At 37.9% G+C, this 17,489-nt stretch overlaps 1 protein-coding gene across 5 annotated transcripts; it reads left to right on the top strand.

Annotated features, from left to right (window-relative positions):
* Positions 1–72: 72 nt before the first annotated feature.
* Positions 73–16,552, top strand: LOC306847862 (dipeptidyl peptidase 9-like). 5 transcript variants are annotated; one of them, XR_013782190.1, is made up of 22 exons: positions 73–230; positions 2,528–2,618; positions 2,707–2,945; positions 3,853–3,965; positions 4,059–4,232; positions 4,323–4,494; positions 5,358–5,468; positions 5,621–5,749; positions 7,404–7,465; positions 7,549–7,649; positions 8,855–9,032; positions 9,643–9,802; positions 10,177–10,256; positions 10,342–10,494; positions 11,270–11,405; positions 11,501–11,646; positions 12,296–12,442; positions 13,724–13,876; positions 14,247–14,389; positions 15,402–15,513; positions 15,867–16,234; positions 16,398–16,552. XR_013782190.1 is itself a non-coding variant. In XM_079382067.1 (21 exons), exons 2-21 carry the CDS (start codon positions 2,563–2,565, stop codon positions 15,957–15,959), a joined length of 2,658 nt encoding a protein of 885 aa, XP_079238193.1. In that variant the 5' UTR covers positions 73–230; positions 2,528–2,562; the 3' UTR covers positions 15,960–16,552. The 5 variants fall into 5 exon arrangements, 3 of the variants coding, with proteins under 3 accessions (XP_079238193.1, XP_079238195.1, XP_079238194.1); XR_013782191.1 differs by having other exon boundaries at positions 74–230; positions 4,326–4,494; XM_079382067.1 differs by having other exon boundaries at positions 15,867–16,552.
* Positions 16,553–17,489: the final 937 nt, after the last annotated feature.

Genomic DNA, 17,489 nt, shown 5'->3' with positions numbered 1-17,489 from the left:
ATTTACTCCACATGTATGTTTAAAAGTGCCTATATTTTATATCTGGAGTGAAAGCGGAAGTAGGAGTCCGTCAGCGCTTCCGGTGTGGCTGATGATGTTCGGTTGGTTTTCCTCAGCACTCATGACTGTCGCTTTGTGCCGTTCTCATGCTTACGGACTGTGTTTTTACCTGCAAATACGTTTAAGAAATCGACAGGTCACAGATGAGAGTTTTCTTTGAGGGTCTACCTGTAAGTACGATGCCGCGCGGTCATGAATTGAAATGATAATGTTCATAACAATGCGGTTTGCTGTGAGCGGCCTGTCAACAGAGGCCGAGCAGACATGAAATCATCCGCACATAACTTACTCCTTATCATCTGTAATAATGCGACGACGAGCTGAGGAAGGCGCTTCAGTGTTTGACAATATAAAGCTCGGCTGATTCAGCTGGAAAACGCCGAGAGATAATGTGCTAGCATGATCATATCACCTGATATTATTATTAATAATATTACTAGTGTTAGTAACGTTAAGCGCTGAACCTACACGAGATCTGCTACGTAGAAGGCATGATTCTTAAGTAATAATATAATTATAGCTAATGAGTGTAATGTTGTCATTGACTTTACTTCCCGTCATCCAGGTTCAGTAACGTTAGCATCTCGGCTAACTGTTAGCACTGACAAAAAAACAAATAACCGGTCAAACATGTCATTCCTTCATTAGCTGATTCTGACTCCAGTCATACAAAACATAAGACGATAACAGACACAAATCGGGTTAAAACACGCCATTCCTCAGTAAATGTGTGTTAGCCGGTAGTGAAGGCTGTTTATCTGCGCAAATGGAGCTAATAACGAGAATGTGTGAGTGTCTTCATAACGGCGTGCAATATTTATGGCAATTATGGCCTGTTGCTATCGAATAGAAAACATTTCTGACCCTGGACCGCAAAACCAGTCTTAAAGGTATTTTTTTTTTTTTTTTGGAAATTGAGATTTAATCATCACATGAGAGCTGAATAAACAAGCTTTCCATTGATGTATGGTTTGTTATGATAGGACTGTATTTGGCTGAGATGCAACTATTTGAAAATCTGGAATCTGAGGGTGCAAAAAAAAATAAAAAATCAAATTATTGAGAAAATCGCCTTTAAAGTTTTTAGCAATGCATATTACTAATCAAAAATTACATTTTGATCTATTTATGGGAGGAATTTTATGATGTTTGCTTAATAATAATATTTTGACCCATACAATGGATTGTACCCGTGCTGCTTGAGAGGTTTTGTGGTCCAGGGTCACATTTGATGGCCAAATCCAACTGTATGCGATTCCCAAAGTGAATCAAACTTCACCACTGAATTGAAAAATGAACTGCAGCAGGGGTTCCCGGACTTTTTTGACAGCTGAAACCCTCAAACGTTAAATATTTCCTTGAAGTACTCCTGAAATATTAGGTTTAATATTTAAATATTTCAACAGCACATTTGCATGATCACAGTTTTGTAATGTTGGTCAATGGTCACGTGAGATACAGGTAAACAGATCAAATATCTAATGTTTCATTAGTTATCTTATAAGGGTTTTAATTTAGATTTTGTTTTTATTTATACAACCAGTGTCAGTTCTGAGATGACTAAACTTGTTCAGCAAAAATGGCAGGTTCACGGTCGCACTGGGTTTATATAGAATAATATTGGGACCTGCTATTATTAGATTGTCTTTAATACAAATTAAGAGCTGCTAGCTGTAACAAATCGTATCCTCATATGTGCCTTTAGTGTTAAGATAACAAATCAGCAATAAATGCTCAGTTTATTATATTTTCACTGAGCAACACTGTATTTCTAACCAAGAATAGAGATTTACAGTCATGTTGGAAACATTGTGTATTTTGTCAAGCAGCGTTCACGGCTTTGAAACACTGAGTTTCAGTTTCCAAAGATGTTGTTTTGATGTTAATTGTATAGCTTTTTATTTAGTGTCAATCAAATATTGTTTTGTGAAAGGGGCCATAGTGTATATTTATGTAGCAATTTTTCCACTTTTTTTTTTTTTTTTTATGTAGTTTTGTTGTCAGTTTCCACCCTCTCTCTGACTCTTACAGTTATACAGGATGTGTCTTTAATTTAATCTATTATCATGTGAAATGAGCAACAATACTAGCTTGCAGTTTGTGGGTCCAGTGTAGTTTTATACGGATACATCTTTCACAACCTCTGCACAGCTTACCACGTCATCAATTGTTAAGGGAAGGTAAGCCATATTTAGACACCAAGTAATGTAAGTAATCTAAGTAAGTAAAATGTTTGTAAGTAATTTGCCAAATTATTTAAGTTTTTTGAAAATCGGCTGCAAAATTGAGTGAGAGTGAGTTTTAATTCAAATTACGACATGCGGTTAACCAAAAAAATAGATTATAATTTTTTTCCCCCTGAGAAACGCCCCCAACGAAGATCATTTAAAGACATTACGTTATTGTAACAGTCGAGTAAATCATGGGATAAATGCATGTTTTGGCATTTTTCTTCTTTTTCTTGCAGGTTGCCAGAACTTGTTGAGGGTTGTGTGCTGGTTAATGTATAGAGGAAAAAGGGTGAAACTTGAAGACGAAACTGAAGGTAGTTGGAAAAGGTATAGGAACGTTTTCCTGACATTATTCCATTTGTTATAAATCAGACAGCTCTCAAATGTTAGGCTGATGAATCGCTCCTGTGTTCAGTTTTGCAGCTGTCAGAATGACCGCAGTAGATGACATCTCAGACAGCACGGAGGTTGTGGAAATGGATGACGTCCCTTCCCAGTTTTTTGTGGAGAAGCACTCATGGGATGGCTTGCGTGACATCATTCACGGCAGCCGGAAGTACTCGGGAATGATCATAAACAAGGCGCCCCATGACTTCCAATTTGTTCAGAAGCATGATGAGTCTGGCCCTCACTCGCACCGGCTCTACTACCTTGGTACCATTTTCCCTTCAGTGTGAACGCAAGTCAACCATGAGCTTGAGTCAACAAATGAATCATTTCCTCGTTTCGTTTTTAAAGTAGTCATGGTGATAAACCTGTACACTTTTAAATGATAATGTAAAGGTTCTATGACATAAAGTGCCCATGGTAAAGAAAATGAAAACTGTCTTTGAAATCCATGGCAAGTTGTTAGAAATTTAGAGTGTTGCACCAGATGACATTTTACAACCTGAACCAACCATGGCTTGACATAAAGTCAAATTATCTGATGTATGTTTTTGCGTGTTGGTTGGACCACATGACTTTCTGGTCTTACCGCATGACCATATACACTACAGAGTCTAAGATTTTTTAAAATGTATTTAAGAGTAATACTCGCCAAAGCTGCATTATTTGATCAAAAATACAGTAAAAAAAAATGGCACATTCTGAATCTTAAATACTAACTGTTTTCAGTTTAAATATTTTTTAAAAGTCTTATTTATTTATGTGATTGCAAAGCTTGTGTGTTACTTGATCCTTTAGAAATCACTCTAATATGCTGATTTAGAAACATTTCTTATATGGAAAACAGTTGTGCTGTTTGATATTTTTGTGGAAAGTGATCCATTTTATCAGGATCTTTGAATATAAAGTTCAAAATAACCATATTTTTGTCAATTATTTTTTTTTTTAACCTATCCCAAACTTTTAATTGGTAGTCTATCTTACAATAATAATAATACGATTATGGTAAACAGATTTCAGTATTCAGTAATTTTTTGTGAGACGTTTTCCCCTTTATTATGATATCAAGTGATTTGTATGAGCCAGGTTTTTCTGCGTTTCTGTTCAAATAGTTCCAGGTTTTTATAATTTGTAGGTTTCTCTAATTTCTGTCGTTTTCCTCATACTCAAATAGGAATGCCCTATGGGAGCAGAGAAAACTCATTATTATACTCTGAAATCCCAAAGAAAATACGGAAAGAAGCCCTTCTGGTGTTATCATGGAAACAGATGTTAGATCACTTTCAGGTATTTTTCATGTTTTGCTCTGTTACATTTACATCAGCAAAAACACATATATGAGGGATTATGCAATTATATTAATTTGTGTTCATCCTATAGGCGACTCCGCATCATGGCGTATATTCCCGTGAGGAGGAGCTTCTCCGTGAGAGGAAGCGACTGGGGGTCTTCGGCATCACGTCCTACGACTATCACGCACAAAGCGGCCTTTTCCTCTTCCAAGCAAGCAACAGCCTTTTCTATTGCCGGGATGGCGGCAATAACGGCTTCATTGTGAGTCTAGCTGTTTTTTTCTGCTGCGCTTTGTTTGATATTTCTGGGAAATCTGTGTGTCCCCATGCCTGAAAGTCATGTGATGTTTAGCAGGCTGCCCCATTGAAGCCTGTGGAAATTAAGACTCAGTGCTCAGGGATTCGCATGGACCCCAAGATCTCGCCTGGTGATCCCAGTTTCATTGCCTTCATAAATAATAACGACCTGTGGATGGCGAATATCGAAACTGGAGAGGAGCGAAGACTTACTTTCTGTCATAAAGGTTTGTTGATCTGTTAGTATAGAGAAGCAGTTATAGTGTTGACTATTAAGGATATATTCTGGGTTATTTTCAACTTAAAAGGTTAGTTCACCCAAAAATTAAAATTTTCTGTTAATATACTCACCCTGAGACAATCCAAGATATAGGTGACATTTTTTCTTCAGTACGACTGTAAAGAAGATTTTTAGCTGATACTGTGCTCCTTGGTGGATTCATAAAATGCAAGTCAGCGGCAACCGGCACTTTGAGAGTAAAAAAAAAAACATATGCAGACAATGCAAAATTAGTACCCGTTACTCCTGATGATATATTGAGGTCTTATGAAGCAAAACAATCAGACTGTGCAAGAACCTGGACATGATTTACACCATTATCTCCGAGGGCCACGGATTCAGCTAAAAATCGTCTTTACTGTTCTACTGAAGAAAAATGTCACCTGCATCTTTGATGGCCTGAGGGTGAGTCAGTTAACAGCAAACTTTCATTTTTGGCAGATATCCCTATAATGTCTTTGGAACTGAGGGTTAAATCAAAGTTATAGTCTGAAAATCGGCAGGGTGCAACACAGACAAAAAGCTGAAAATAACAGGAAATATGCCTGGAAGCTTTGTGTATATGAACATTATTCATGCCTTTTATGATTAATGTCTATACCTCACAGTCATATTCTTATAAATGGCTTGCAATATTATCGCTATTACTACTACTCAAGAACTTCTCCAAATAAAAAATATTGAATTTTTTTACATTTTAATTGTTCATTCTCCAACCCCTCCCTCTGAGCATTGATGCAGATAGAAAACACATCAGGTTACAGTGAATAGACTTCTCTGAAATCTGATATTTCTACTACGCTTGGATAGGATTGAATAACGTCAAGGAAGACCCGAAGTCTGCTGGTGTCGCAACCTTTGTGATCCAGGAGGAGTTTGATCGCTTCACAGGATACTGGTGGTCTCCAGCAGCTCCTGAAGGTTTGTGGGACACCTAAAGCAGTAGTTGTCAGTCTTTTTGACTTGAAGGCCCCCACTGGCATTTTTTTTTTTGGTACATTTGCCCTTTTATACACAAAATGCATCGTCCACCTGCTGCATACCCTTATCATCCTGTTCTTGTTTGCTTGCAGACGCAGATGGAGGCAAAACGCTCCAGCTGCTGTATGAAGAGGTTGACGAGTCAGAAGTAGAGATTATTCATGTGCCCTCGCCAGCTTTGGAGGAGCGGAAGGCAGATGTGTACAGATATCCTCGCACCGGTAATCACAAACACACACCGTTAAAACAACACAAACATATGCATATATGCAAATGAATCACCACACTGTAATATAGTGTTTCTGCACTGTTTTAGCACAATCGTGAGCTTGCCATCTGAACTGAATGTGATGAGACTGCCTTGTGCAAAAGCCACTAGTTCTAGACATAATGCATTTATATTGCAGTGGCCTCGCCGGTTAAACAAAACAACATACAGTGGAAGCTAGGGCTGGACTGGGGTTGGACAAATCCAGCTCATCCGGCCCTCGAGTTGCCCTGTGAAAGTTGTTAGGTTATAGGGCCTTCAACTGGAGTAAATAAATGAATAAATAAAACTTAGTAATGCATTTTTGTCACATAGAAATACACTTTACGGTAAAGCATTGATTTTGAGCTAGAATGCAGGAAATTTATTGCTAAAGTTCTGTCATCATTTCCTCTCCCTCATGTCGTTCCAAACCTGTATGACTTACTTCCTTCTGTGGATCACACAAGATATTTTGTAGAATGTTACCACACCATTTTTGGTTACCCTTCATTTCTACTGTATGGACAACAATTTCTTGAATTTCTCAAAATATAGAAATTTATACAGGTTTGGAATGACATGATGTTGAGTAAATGATGACAATTTAAATTTTTGGGTGAACTGTCCCTTTAAGAGCTTTAATATTTTTAATCAGGCTGATCTTACTGAATAAACACTTTTTTTGTTAATTCTCACCGAATTAACATTTTACTTCAATTAAAATGAATTAGAACTGAACTTCTAAAGAGAAACAAGTTCTTGCTTAGTTGTTTAACCTTTTAACTGACTAGTATTACTAAGATAGTGGTCACAAGAATTAAAACCATGGACCATATTACCATGGTCATATGGTTTTTAAAATAAAAAAGTGATAAACTATGGAAAAAAACCATAGGCTATTTGTACAGTGTTAAAAACAAATTAAATTACTATGGCGTAATTGGCGTTTTCCAATTGACCTCGACATGCAGTATACATTGTTGTGGCTGTTTTCAGTCAGCATCACTACAGAACCTTTAATGTTCTCGTATCACATGACTGTATAACACAATTCTGTGTCATATCTGAATGGATCAAGCAACTTGTGCTGTTTATCACCTTACATTGTGGCAGAAGCGCGGCTCACCGTCATCAGCGCTGTGTGGGTAACTGATCCCACTCTACTTTTGCACGGCCGCTTCACACTTTTGGAGTATTTACTTTTTGCAGTTTCCCATGTGCTGTAATTTAAAAACACCACCTAATGTGCGGGAGGTCTCCCTCGCTTCAGTGATCGGCCCACCAGGAATGTCCCGGTGCTCCCAGTGGCCAGTGCATCCCTGGTGGAACCTGTGTATTATTTTGAATGGCTAATAAGTTATTAGGTTGAATAAATCTAACTGAATCGATCAAAGAGGCTGTTGACTTGCGCATAATGTCCATCTCACCTCAACTTCCTCAGTAGTTCTTAGTCATTAGCAGAATCATTAAGTGTAAAAGAAGCCAGAAATTATGGCATAAATACATGTGGAAACACAATTCATAAGTGTATTCTTAAGATTACAGCTCATTCTTTGCATCATTTTGTATATTAGCAATATTTTGTCAATGGAGTTATGCTAATAATCCCGTCTCGATGCTTGTAGGAAGTAAGAACCCTCAAATTAGCCTGAAAATAGCAGAGATTCGGACCGACCAACACGGCAAGGTAGGTGCCTGTGCCCGGGCTCACTTTTTCTTTCTTTTATGCCTAGTTGAAAGGCTTTATAATGATCTCTTATCTTTTTGTAGATTATTAGCACCCAAAACAAAGAGCTTGTTCTCCCATTCACCACGCTCTTTCCTGGGGTTGAGTACATTGCAAGAGCTGGATGGACAAAAGATGGTAAATTGTAAGTAACAAGTATTTGCTTTTAAGAAATTCACTCTCAGGTCTTTCCTGTGTAATCTTTCTGTGTTCATATGAAAGGAATACTGTGCAACAGAAAAAAAGTGTTCTGTTTCCATACAGCACAAGTGTTCAGGAGCTGCTAAGCTCCTCAAAAAATAAATAAAATCCATATTATAGCCTTTAGCTAGGTTTAAAGGGGACATTTACCTTTGTTAAAGGTGGGGTATTTATTTTTTCAAAAACGCTTTAGAAAATGAGTCGGGGCTGAGTACCAAAACAAACTTGTAGCCAATCAGCAGTAAGGGGCGTGTCTACTCATGATGCAGAGGAGAGAGCGCTCCTCAGTGCACATGATGGACATTAGCCGAGCGATGACAGAAAGATACAGATGGAGGAAAATGTCTGCGGAAACAAAAGAAGGCTTACACCGTGTCTACACTGGACGCGACAAAGCGACTGTTGAAAATTATTTGAAATTTGTGTCAATCTGTCATAAATAGAATGTGGCAGCAGTTTACTCGCGGGGATTTGTTGTAGACAAATATATATATATTAGGGCTGTCAACGTTATATATGTTTTAACGCAAATTAATCGTTCGATAAGGTTTGACCCAACTTCTTGCCGTCATCGCAGCGTGGAAGATAATCATTGCCTGCGTCCCAATATGCACACTATCCATCCTAAATTCTATGTGATATTAGTAACTTTCAATACTATTTAGGGCAGATAGGGTGGATAGTATGCACATTGGGACGCAGGGATTGTGTGATTATGAGGCGCCGGGCTCGACAAAAGTGAAGCGAACGCGAAGAGAGAGCGAGAGAGAGAGAGACAGTGTGCGAGAGATATGTATACTCATACGTGACAAGGGTACAGTGAACCAGTGCTGCCAGGGTCGCGGTTTTCCGCACAATTGGGCTATTTTAAAAAATACAGTCCCGGGAAAAATGACAGAGCTGTGGGTTGCGGTTTTTTGGGCTACTTTTATAATGTACCACGGCCGCCCAAAGTATACACATGTGATCTCAAAAGGAAGTTATTACAAACACTCGGTGGTTTAAAGTGTCTTATGTAGCATGATGCTAATGTTAGCACTAATGCACTTTAAAACTTTAAATGAAAAAGGAAAATATAAAAATTAAAAATATTTAAAAAACACTTTATTAGTATCTCAATGTTCCATACTTAAATTTGTCTCTTCCCAGTGCTTGGGCGGTGTTGCTAGACCGCAGTCAACAGAAGCTGCAGTTAGTGCTGTTACCGCCCGCGCTCTTCATACCTGTGAGCGTGGATGATCCGCAGTGGGAGGAGCATGTGGAAGCCATGCCTGAGGGGGTCCAGCCCTTCATCATCTACGAGGAGGTCACCGACATATGGATCAATGTGAGTGCGGCGACAACAGAGCAAAGTTAATAGCAGTCACTGACCAAAGCAAAAAGATGAACCGCAGAACTTCCAGCAGATTTTGCACATGTATGAAAGATATTGAAACCATACCGCTAATAGAGATGGGAAAGAATGTCTTCAATTAAATTTCATGTTTGATACGTTTAGTTGTTACATTACCTTTTAAAGTTTGAGGTCAGTAAAATTGAAAGAAATTAATACTTTTATTGACCTTTATTCTCCAGCGAAACAAGCGTGTTACCATCTTTAGAATATTGTCTTTGAACTTCTGTTTGTGCGGCAGCTCTGTATATTTCTATGGCGTCGCTGTCGTAAGAGTAATTTAGCTTGTAAACTGTATTTATGTATTGTAGAGTTACTGAAAGTTATCGTGAGCATTGTAATATTTAAAGCAAATGTCTTAACAAATGTCAGTAAACTGGTAAGATTTTAAAACGAGCGGTTTATTCATAAATTTGTGCTATCACTGTGGAAATACAACCGGAAGACAAGAAATGCAGCACTAAAAAGGGGCGGGGCTACATAAGGTCAATATGTTTTAGGACATTTTGACTTTTATATTTATTTCTTGTCTTATTCCAAACAGGTCCATGATATCTTCTATCCCTTCATTCAGACAACTAATGACAAGATCTCCTTCCTGTGGGTGAACGAATCACAAACGGGCTTCTGCCATTTGTACAGAATAACCAGTCTCTTTCAGCCGGGCTGCCAGCAGTGGTCCAGAGAATACAGTCCAGCAGAAGGTCAGACGCTTGAGCTCGAACAGATTGAGCGAAAACACATTCATAACACTATATTAAGAACTTCATATGACACAACTTAATTTAAGAAACATACAATGCTTAACTGATCAATACTTCATGAACATTTAAAAATAAAAAATCAAATTTGCAATCATTTCAAATACTTCAGAATGGCATCAAGCTAGTGGTTTTATTGTTTTTAAACTTATGAAGCCTAAAACTATTTATTTTAAATGTATGAACATGGCTATGTTGTGTTGAACCTTAAAAAGTGTCATTTTTGTAGTATTGTGCAGAGTCATGTTTTTATCTATGGCCTCTGCTTAAACATGGAGCCTTGTGATATTGTTAATAATGTTTTATTTTTTGTTTAGATGATTTCAAATGCCAGATAGAGGAGGAGGTGGCTTTAACGAATGGAGAGTGGGAAGTCTTGGCCAGACACGGCTCAAAGGTTTTATTCAATAAAATGAAAATACAAATGTCTCCCATAAATTCCCATATGGTTGGTAACACTTTGCCTTCATTTTCTTTTGCAGATCTGGGTCAATGAAGAAACCAAACTGGTGTATTTCCAGGGCACAAAAGATACTCCACTCGAGCACCATCTGTATGGTGTGAGCTACGAATCTCCTGGAGAAATTGTCAGACTTACTAAGCCGGGTTTCTCTCACAGCTGCTCTGTTAGCCAGGTGTGTGTGTGTGTGTTTGAGAGACTGTTAAGGCCTGTTCACGCTAAATCCACAAAAATTGTTAATGATTTTTTTACCAAAAAAGGCTGATGCTAATTTTTGGCTGGCCAAGAATCCCCTGGTAATATAACGTAAAAAAAATTGTTAATTATAATCATTTAGTTATTTTTCCCGAATTGCACAAACACTAGTTAACGCATCATGAACAGACAGATTAAATAATTAATTTATTAATAACGCTATAATTGATTAATGATAAATGTGGTTATTGAAAGACATGCACAGAACTAAATGTTTTTGTTGGATTTTGATTGCTTCCATTGTCCTCATTTGTAAGGATAAAAGCGTCTGCTAAATAACTAAATGTAAACGTTACAGTCCGGCAGTGTGCTGTGCCTTTGTGGCATTTATACTAAATCAAAAGTTTGGAGTAATTTTAGTTTTTGTAAGAATTTTCTTGTGCTCATCAAGACTGCATTTAGTTGATTTTGAAATATTAGATTAAATTGCATTGTTTCAAAATGTAACTTCCTGTGCTAAAGTTACATTTTCAGCAGCCATTACTGTCATTTGCGATCAATTTAATGCGTTTTTTTTTCTTTAGCCCAAACTTTATGGTACGCCCTCCAAATGCAGGAGCTTTAAGTCTAATGTCCAAGGGCAAAAAGGCTGAATAAACTTTAACCAAGCAGTGTTTCATGACAGGCCTTTGCTGTCAGCATTGATGTGATTTGAATGCAGTCTCTGACTATCTGTTTCTCCTGTTTCATTGCAGAACTTTGAAATGTTCATTAGCCACTACAGTAACGTGAGCACGCCTCCGTGTGTTCACGTCTACAAACTGACGGGTTCTGACAGTGACCCGCTGCACAAAGAGCCGGAGTTCTGGGCGAGCATGATGGAGGCTACAGGTAACAGCAGGGCCGTGAGCTCAGGGTGATGTTACACAGCAATGGGAAACAATAACAGATGCTCTGCTAATAACATGTTTGCTTGTGCTATGCAGGTTGCCCGGCTGATTATGTCCCTCCTGAGATATTCAGCTTCCCTGCCAGTTCCGGTTTCCATCTCTATGGAATGCTGTACAAACCTCACAACCTGAAACCAGGCAAAAAACATCCCACAATCCTGTTTGTGTACGGCGGCCCACAGGTGAGTTTGGTTGAAGTGTCCCTGTAGATTTCTGAAAAATGCCCATTATATGTGACCCTGGACCACAAAAGCAGTCATAGGGGTCAATTTTTGGAAATTGAGATTTATACATGATCTGAAAGCTGAATAAATACACTTTCCATTGATGTATGGTTTGTTAGGATAATAGGACAATATTTGGCCGAGATACAACTATTTGAAAATCTAAATATATTCATGGAACATGATCTTTACTTAATATCCTAATGATTTTTGGCATAAAAGAAAAATGGATAATTTTGACCCATACAATGTATTTTTGGCTATTGCTACAAATATACCCTTGCGACTTATAACTGGTTTTGTGGTCCAAGGTCCAATAGTTTCACCTAAAATGAAAGTTCTTGTTGTTAAGGCCTGTTCACACCAAATCAGAGGCGACAAAATGGCATTAAAACACAATTTGTTTTTTTTTTTTGTTTTTTACAAAAATGGCTTAAGTAATTTTTGGCTGGCAAATAATCCCTTGGAAATATAACATGAAGAAATTCATTAACTATAATTTCAGCTTTAGAATTTATTATTTCATTTGATTGCATCTTTGGCTTGTATCTTACTGGTTGCATGTTTTTACATCTTTTAACATGTTTTGATTTTTCTTGTTTTTTAGGTGCAGTTAGTGAATAACTCTTACAAGGGTGTGAAGTATCTGCGTCTGAACACGTTGGCGTCTCTGGGTTATGCTGTGGTGGTCATTGACGGAAGAGGGTCATGCCAAAGAGGCCTCAAGTTTGAGGGGGCCCTTAAAAACAAAATGGTAACTAGAATTTAACAGTCTAGTTTTATGTAACCAGACACTTGACAAGTCTGGTAAACACTGCAACAAATCTCAGCAAAAAAACAGAACACTTATAGACAGCAATAGACAGTTTGACTGACATATTTGAGAATAAACTGGGATTGGTGTTTGCACATCTTTACACAGCTGAGTTGAGGCGAAGACCTACCCTATCTAAAAACCCACCCGCTCTGTATCATAGTTGTAATTCTGCATTTCTTCCACCTCTCACCAACATTAAAGACTCACCTAAATGCCTCTTCAGAAGCACTTCTGTGCCACATTTGCTGTAGAAATCACACAGATTGGAACAGGATCAGTGTGCATCACATGATCTGTTGAGTGTGAGCGCTGTGTGAACCTGACATTGTAAACAGGCTCACATTTAACACATTATCACCTGTTTTTCAAAGGTCAGCCAGTGTGATTCGAAAACAGATTGCATAAATGCTTTATATAGACGCAAATATGATCATGCTGCAATTTAAGTTGTCCGAATGTCCTGTCGTGAAATGTTAAGGTGTTAAAATGATTCCTGAGTGACGGCTCACACTGACACATGATCCCACATGTAACTCTCAGCCAGAGACTGAATTAGACGCCTCCAGTTCTGTCCAACTCATATTCGTATCACTGCTTATTGAAGGTCACTTAGGTGTGATATAAAGTCAGTTTGTGTAATAACACTGGCACATGACTACTGCTTAATTGGATGACATTTTACAAATTATGTAAATGATTATTAAAGGAACTTTTTTATGGTTGGTTATGAACCAGTTAGGTAGTGGCTAGTTCTGAATGACTACTAGGTGGTTGCTTGCTGTCAATGACTGTATATATGCCGTTTGTCACAAGTTTGGGGGCAGTAAGACTTTATTTACCTTTATCCATCAAGTATGCTTTAAATTGAGCAAAAGTGACCGTATGCACATTTAGAAGGTTACAAAAGAGTTCGATTTTAAATAGTTATTTTTTAACTTCATATTTAGCGACGAATCCTAAACATAATGTCAGACTGATTTCTGAAGGATCATGTGACACTGAAAATTCAGCTTTGCCATCACAGGAATCGATAACATTTTAAAATATATTTTTACAGCTGTGTTTGTAGGTTTTGATATTGGTATTTTTAAATGAAGCATTCAAACTTCCATGAGTATTTCACATGGTTGAAGTTAAAGATCATTGAATGCAGCATGCCAGGTGAATGGGGTGAACGGTACTCTATTTATATTGCTATTCTTTCCTCCTCAACCTCAGGGGCAGGTGGAGATTGAAGATCAGGTGGAGGGACTTCAGTATGTAGCAGAGAAGTACAAGTTCATAGACATGAGTCGAGTTGCCATCCATGGTTGGTCTTACGGTGGATTCCTGTCTCTCATGGGCCTCATTCACAGGCCAAACATCTTCAAGGTGAGATCTACAGCTGCCCCAGTGTCGTCGTCTTAATTCGTTCAAAAATATATATTTTTTGTAATTTTTCAGTTTTTGTCAACTATCCCTCAACCCCACCCATGCATGTTGATAAAACCTGCTTTAACCAGCAGGTGGCGTCTTAAATGCCAGAGATCGAATTGCTGAACTTTGTTGATTTGCTAAAATAGTAGTACCAGTCAAACAAAGGTTGTTTTTTTTTATACTATTGGAATTACTAAAATAGAAGTGGCAGCTGTATTTGGGATATAAGCGACAAACTGTTTTTTTTTTTACTTCGAGACTAAAATCAGTAGCTTTAGTTTTCTTCTCATCATGTGTTAAGCAAGTTAGCCATTCTGTGCTCCAGGTGGCCATAGCAGGAGCTCCTGTGACGGTGTGGATGGCATACGATACCGGCTACACCGAACGCTACATGGACGTGCCTGAAAATAACCAGCAGGGGTATGAGGCGGGCTCCGTCGCCCTGCACGTCGACAAACTTCCCAACGAGTGAGTTACTGTGTCTCAGGCCAGAGGACAAACAATGCGTTCTTCCCCCTGATTATGTGCTCTTGGCATGCAACTTCGTTTGGTGAATTTCTCCTTGCCTTTGGATTATATTTAACCCTGAGAAGCCTGAATTTAATAGTCAGAAAAAAATCAAATTTTATTATTTATAAAGATATAAAATCAAATTTGATTATTTACAGTATGATATATGAGCATATGGAGTTCATATTTGGTATGAAGCACCTCAGTTTTATTTGGATGCCCAAATTTAGAAACAACATGCAGTTTGGTGCAGATGTTATTTATATGGCCAGAAATTAAGATTTACAAACTCACAATTAGAATTGATCGATTTACAGTCTATGAAATCTTTATAGCAGTTTTGCAGACATGCATAAAATGTAAAGCGTACAGTTGTCGCTCTGTATCTCCCAATAATGTCTTAGTAAGAAGATATTTAAATGCTTAGTTGTTTCAAGCTCTGTAGTTTTTGTGTGTAGCAAAACATATAATGCAGTGCAATAATGATTGAAAAGCCTGATGATCATATTTGATGCTCAAAATTTTAAATGAGTTTAAGAATGCATGGATACCAAGTAAACCCAAGTTGCTTCAGTGTTCATCTTGAAATGTTACTAAGAATATAAAAGTTCTGTTTTATTTGTTTTATAAAAATCAAAGATTGTACTACAAAAAAGACTTATGAACCTCAACCTGATGGATGTTTTTAGACATCATAGATGACAGAAGGCATGTAGTAGATTGTGTACAACAGGTTCTTCAGACAGACTTTGATTGTTAACCATTTAGAGGCCTTAGAAAGTTTCAATATATTAAATATGATATAATAGGTTTTATAGGGTTAAGAGACCCTCTCAAGTTTCCCCCGTTTTGAATCAATGTATATTACGTTCTTCAGTTCAATCGAACCATATAGATAACTCCACCCAGAATGCATTATTACTAGTATTTTCTCTTTGATAACTAGTTTTTGCTTTTTTTTTTCTCCAAGGCCAAACCGATTACTTATTTTACATGGGTTCCTTGATGAAAACGTGCACTTTTTCCACACCAACTTCCTGGTGTCTCAACTCATCCGTGCAGGAAAGCCATATCAGCTACAGGTTTGAAAACTAAGAATTAAAAATATAAGCTTGTAACCTTTTTGATAACACTTTCCTTAAAGCGTTCATGTATAATACATTATAAAAGTAGTTTGAATGCATTAATTATGCCTCGTAATGCACCTTATAATGCATTGTACAATCTCATGAAGAATACTAAACACCGTTAATGCATTATAACTTATCAATTAATTGTTACACTATGCATTTTAAATTTGGTTATGATTATTTACAAGATATTACAACACACATGATGAATAATTATAATTCATACCCTTTATACAAAAGGCTTCAAGTAAAAATGTTACCATACCCCCCCTCTCAACCACATGATTAATTTGTGTTCTCTGTAGATCTACCCCAATGAGAGGCACAGCATCCGCTGTCCCGAGTCCGGAGAGCACTACGAGATCATGCTACTGTACTTCCTCCAGCAGCACCTCTGATGAGCGCCTTCTCCATTCCCAGCCTCCTCCTCCTCCTCTTCCTCTTCCTTCAGCAGCAACGACAGAATACGGCCCTCACCGGTTCCCCAACCCGCCTTTGCTTTCTCTCACTCTTTCTGGAAGGAGTGTCTTCGCAGCAGCCAGAAACTGACTCGTCCCCAAACTTCATGTAATTTTGCGCATGTCGGCACACTTTTAACAGAAAGGACACATCCGAGAATGGAGAAGAACCCAGTAGCTCATTAAACAAATTTTGGATTATGTGCCACATCTAGGTAATGTTTCTTTTCTGTCTCCCTTTGAAACACCGATTATGTTGCCAAATGTGTCTTTATTTTTTAAATTTGTAGTTAGTGGCTTATCAGAATACAGAGACTGGATTTCTACATGTACGTACAGAAATGCTCTTACCTGCCCCCTCTGCTCATTTAACTTAAGCTTTTTCAGTTCTATGAATGCAGTCGTGTTTCGGTCCAACATGAATTCCAGCGTCACTGTTAGCCGCTCCTGTGGCTCTCACGTAAGGACACCTCACACTACTACCTGCAGTTCATATTTTAAGTGTGTATTATTAAAGGAACATATTTTTTATGAAGTTGTGGTCGTTTGTCTTTCATGTATGCTGTTTTAGTCAAAGTAGCATATTCCCTTCACTTCAGTTTACGTAAGACGGCATGAAATAAGCCATCTGATTTACTTCTATAATGTGATGCAGGAAACAATGTAGGGTGGGATTTGATTTTTATCCACTGGGAATTGATTGGCGAGTCGTGTCACATTTATTTATCTAGTGCTTCATGCAATACAGAAAGCAGCTTCACATTAATAAACAGGAAAATAACTTGATGTTGTAAAATTTATCAAGTATGAATAATGTAATTTCTTCAGAAAGTGTCATTATTCAGCTCACTTTAGTTAAGTGTTGTTTTAATGCCATTCAAAAATGGTCAGTGTTGCAAAGGTCATAAATTATGAAGCCATACCATCAACACATTGTATAGAGAAAGTGGCTGGGAAGAAGATAACTGTTGATGTTGCAAAGTGTCATCATGCAGTTCACTTCATTTCAAAATATTTAATACTATAATCATAAGAAGGAGCTATAATGTCTTTTAGGGGTTTTCATCCCTGTTCCTGGAGGACTCCCAGCAGCACTGCAATTATGTCTCCTCTCACACACCCATCACTACTGAGCGGATGACCTGAATCAGGTGTGTTTGGCAGCAGGGTGAAGAGATGATGACCTGGGTGAGATGAGTTCTTGAGGATTGTGGCCTGGCGTAAACATGGAGTTTACATATATATTTCCTTTAGTGGAGGTTGTGAGGTGTTGGTAATTGTCTGGGCAGACTGTCTTGTCAGGCACAGAGCAGCCAGCCGTATGTGAGTATGCTTTCAATGGAGCAGTGATAAAAGCACGCAGATCGGCTCTAAACATGAGTAAACACGAGAATCATTTATATTGTTAATATTATTTCTATACTGTTATAAAGATCTCATTGACTTGCATTGCAAGCTATCAGAATTCAT

Source organism: Barbus barbus (genome assembly GCF_936440315.1).
Source record: "Barbus barbus genome assembly, chromosome: 28".
Lineage (NCBI taxonomy): Eukaryota > Metazoa > Chordata > Actinopteri > Cypriniformes > Cyprinidae > Barbus > Barbus barbus.
The sequence above is the reverse complement of the archived record's forward strand: the minus strand, read 5'-3'. Positions and strand labels throughout refer to the sequence as shown.

Excerpts from the sequence above, each read along its gene's own strand:
- LOC306847862 (XM_079382067.1), top strand. The coding sequence starts at position 2,563 with ATGTATAGAGGAAAAAGGGTGAAACTTGAAGACGAAACTGAAGGTAGT. Across the intron at positions 5,750-7,403 it reads GTACAGATATCCTCGCACCG|GAAGTAAGAACCCTCAAATT; the intron begins GTAATCACAAAC and ends CGATGCTTGTAG. Across the intron at positions 15,514-15,866 it reads GAAAGCCATATCAGCTACAG|ATCTACCCCAATGAGAGGCA; the intron begins GTTTGAAAACTA and ends TGTTCTCTGTAG.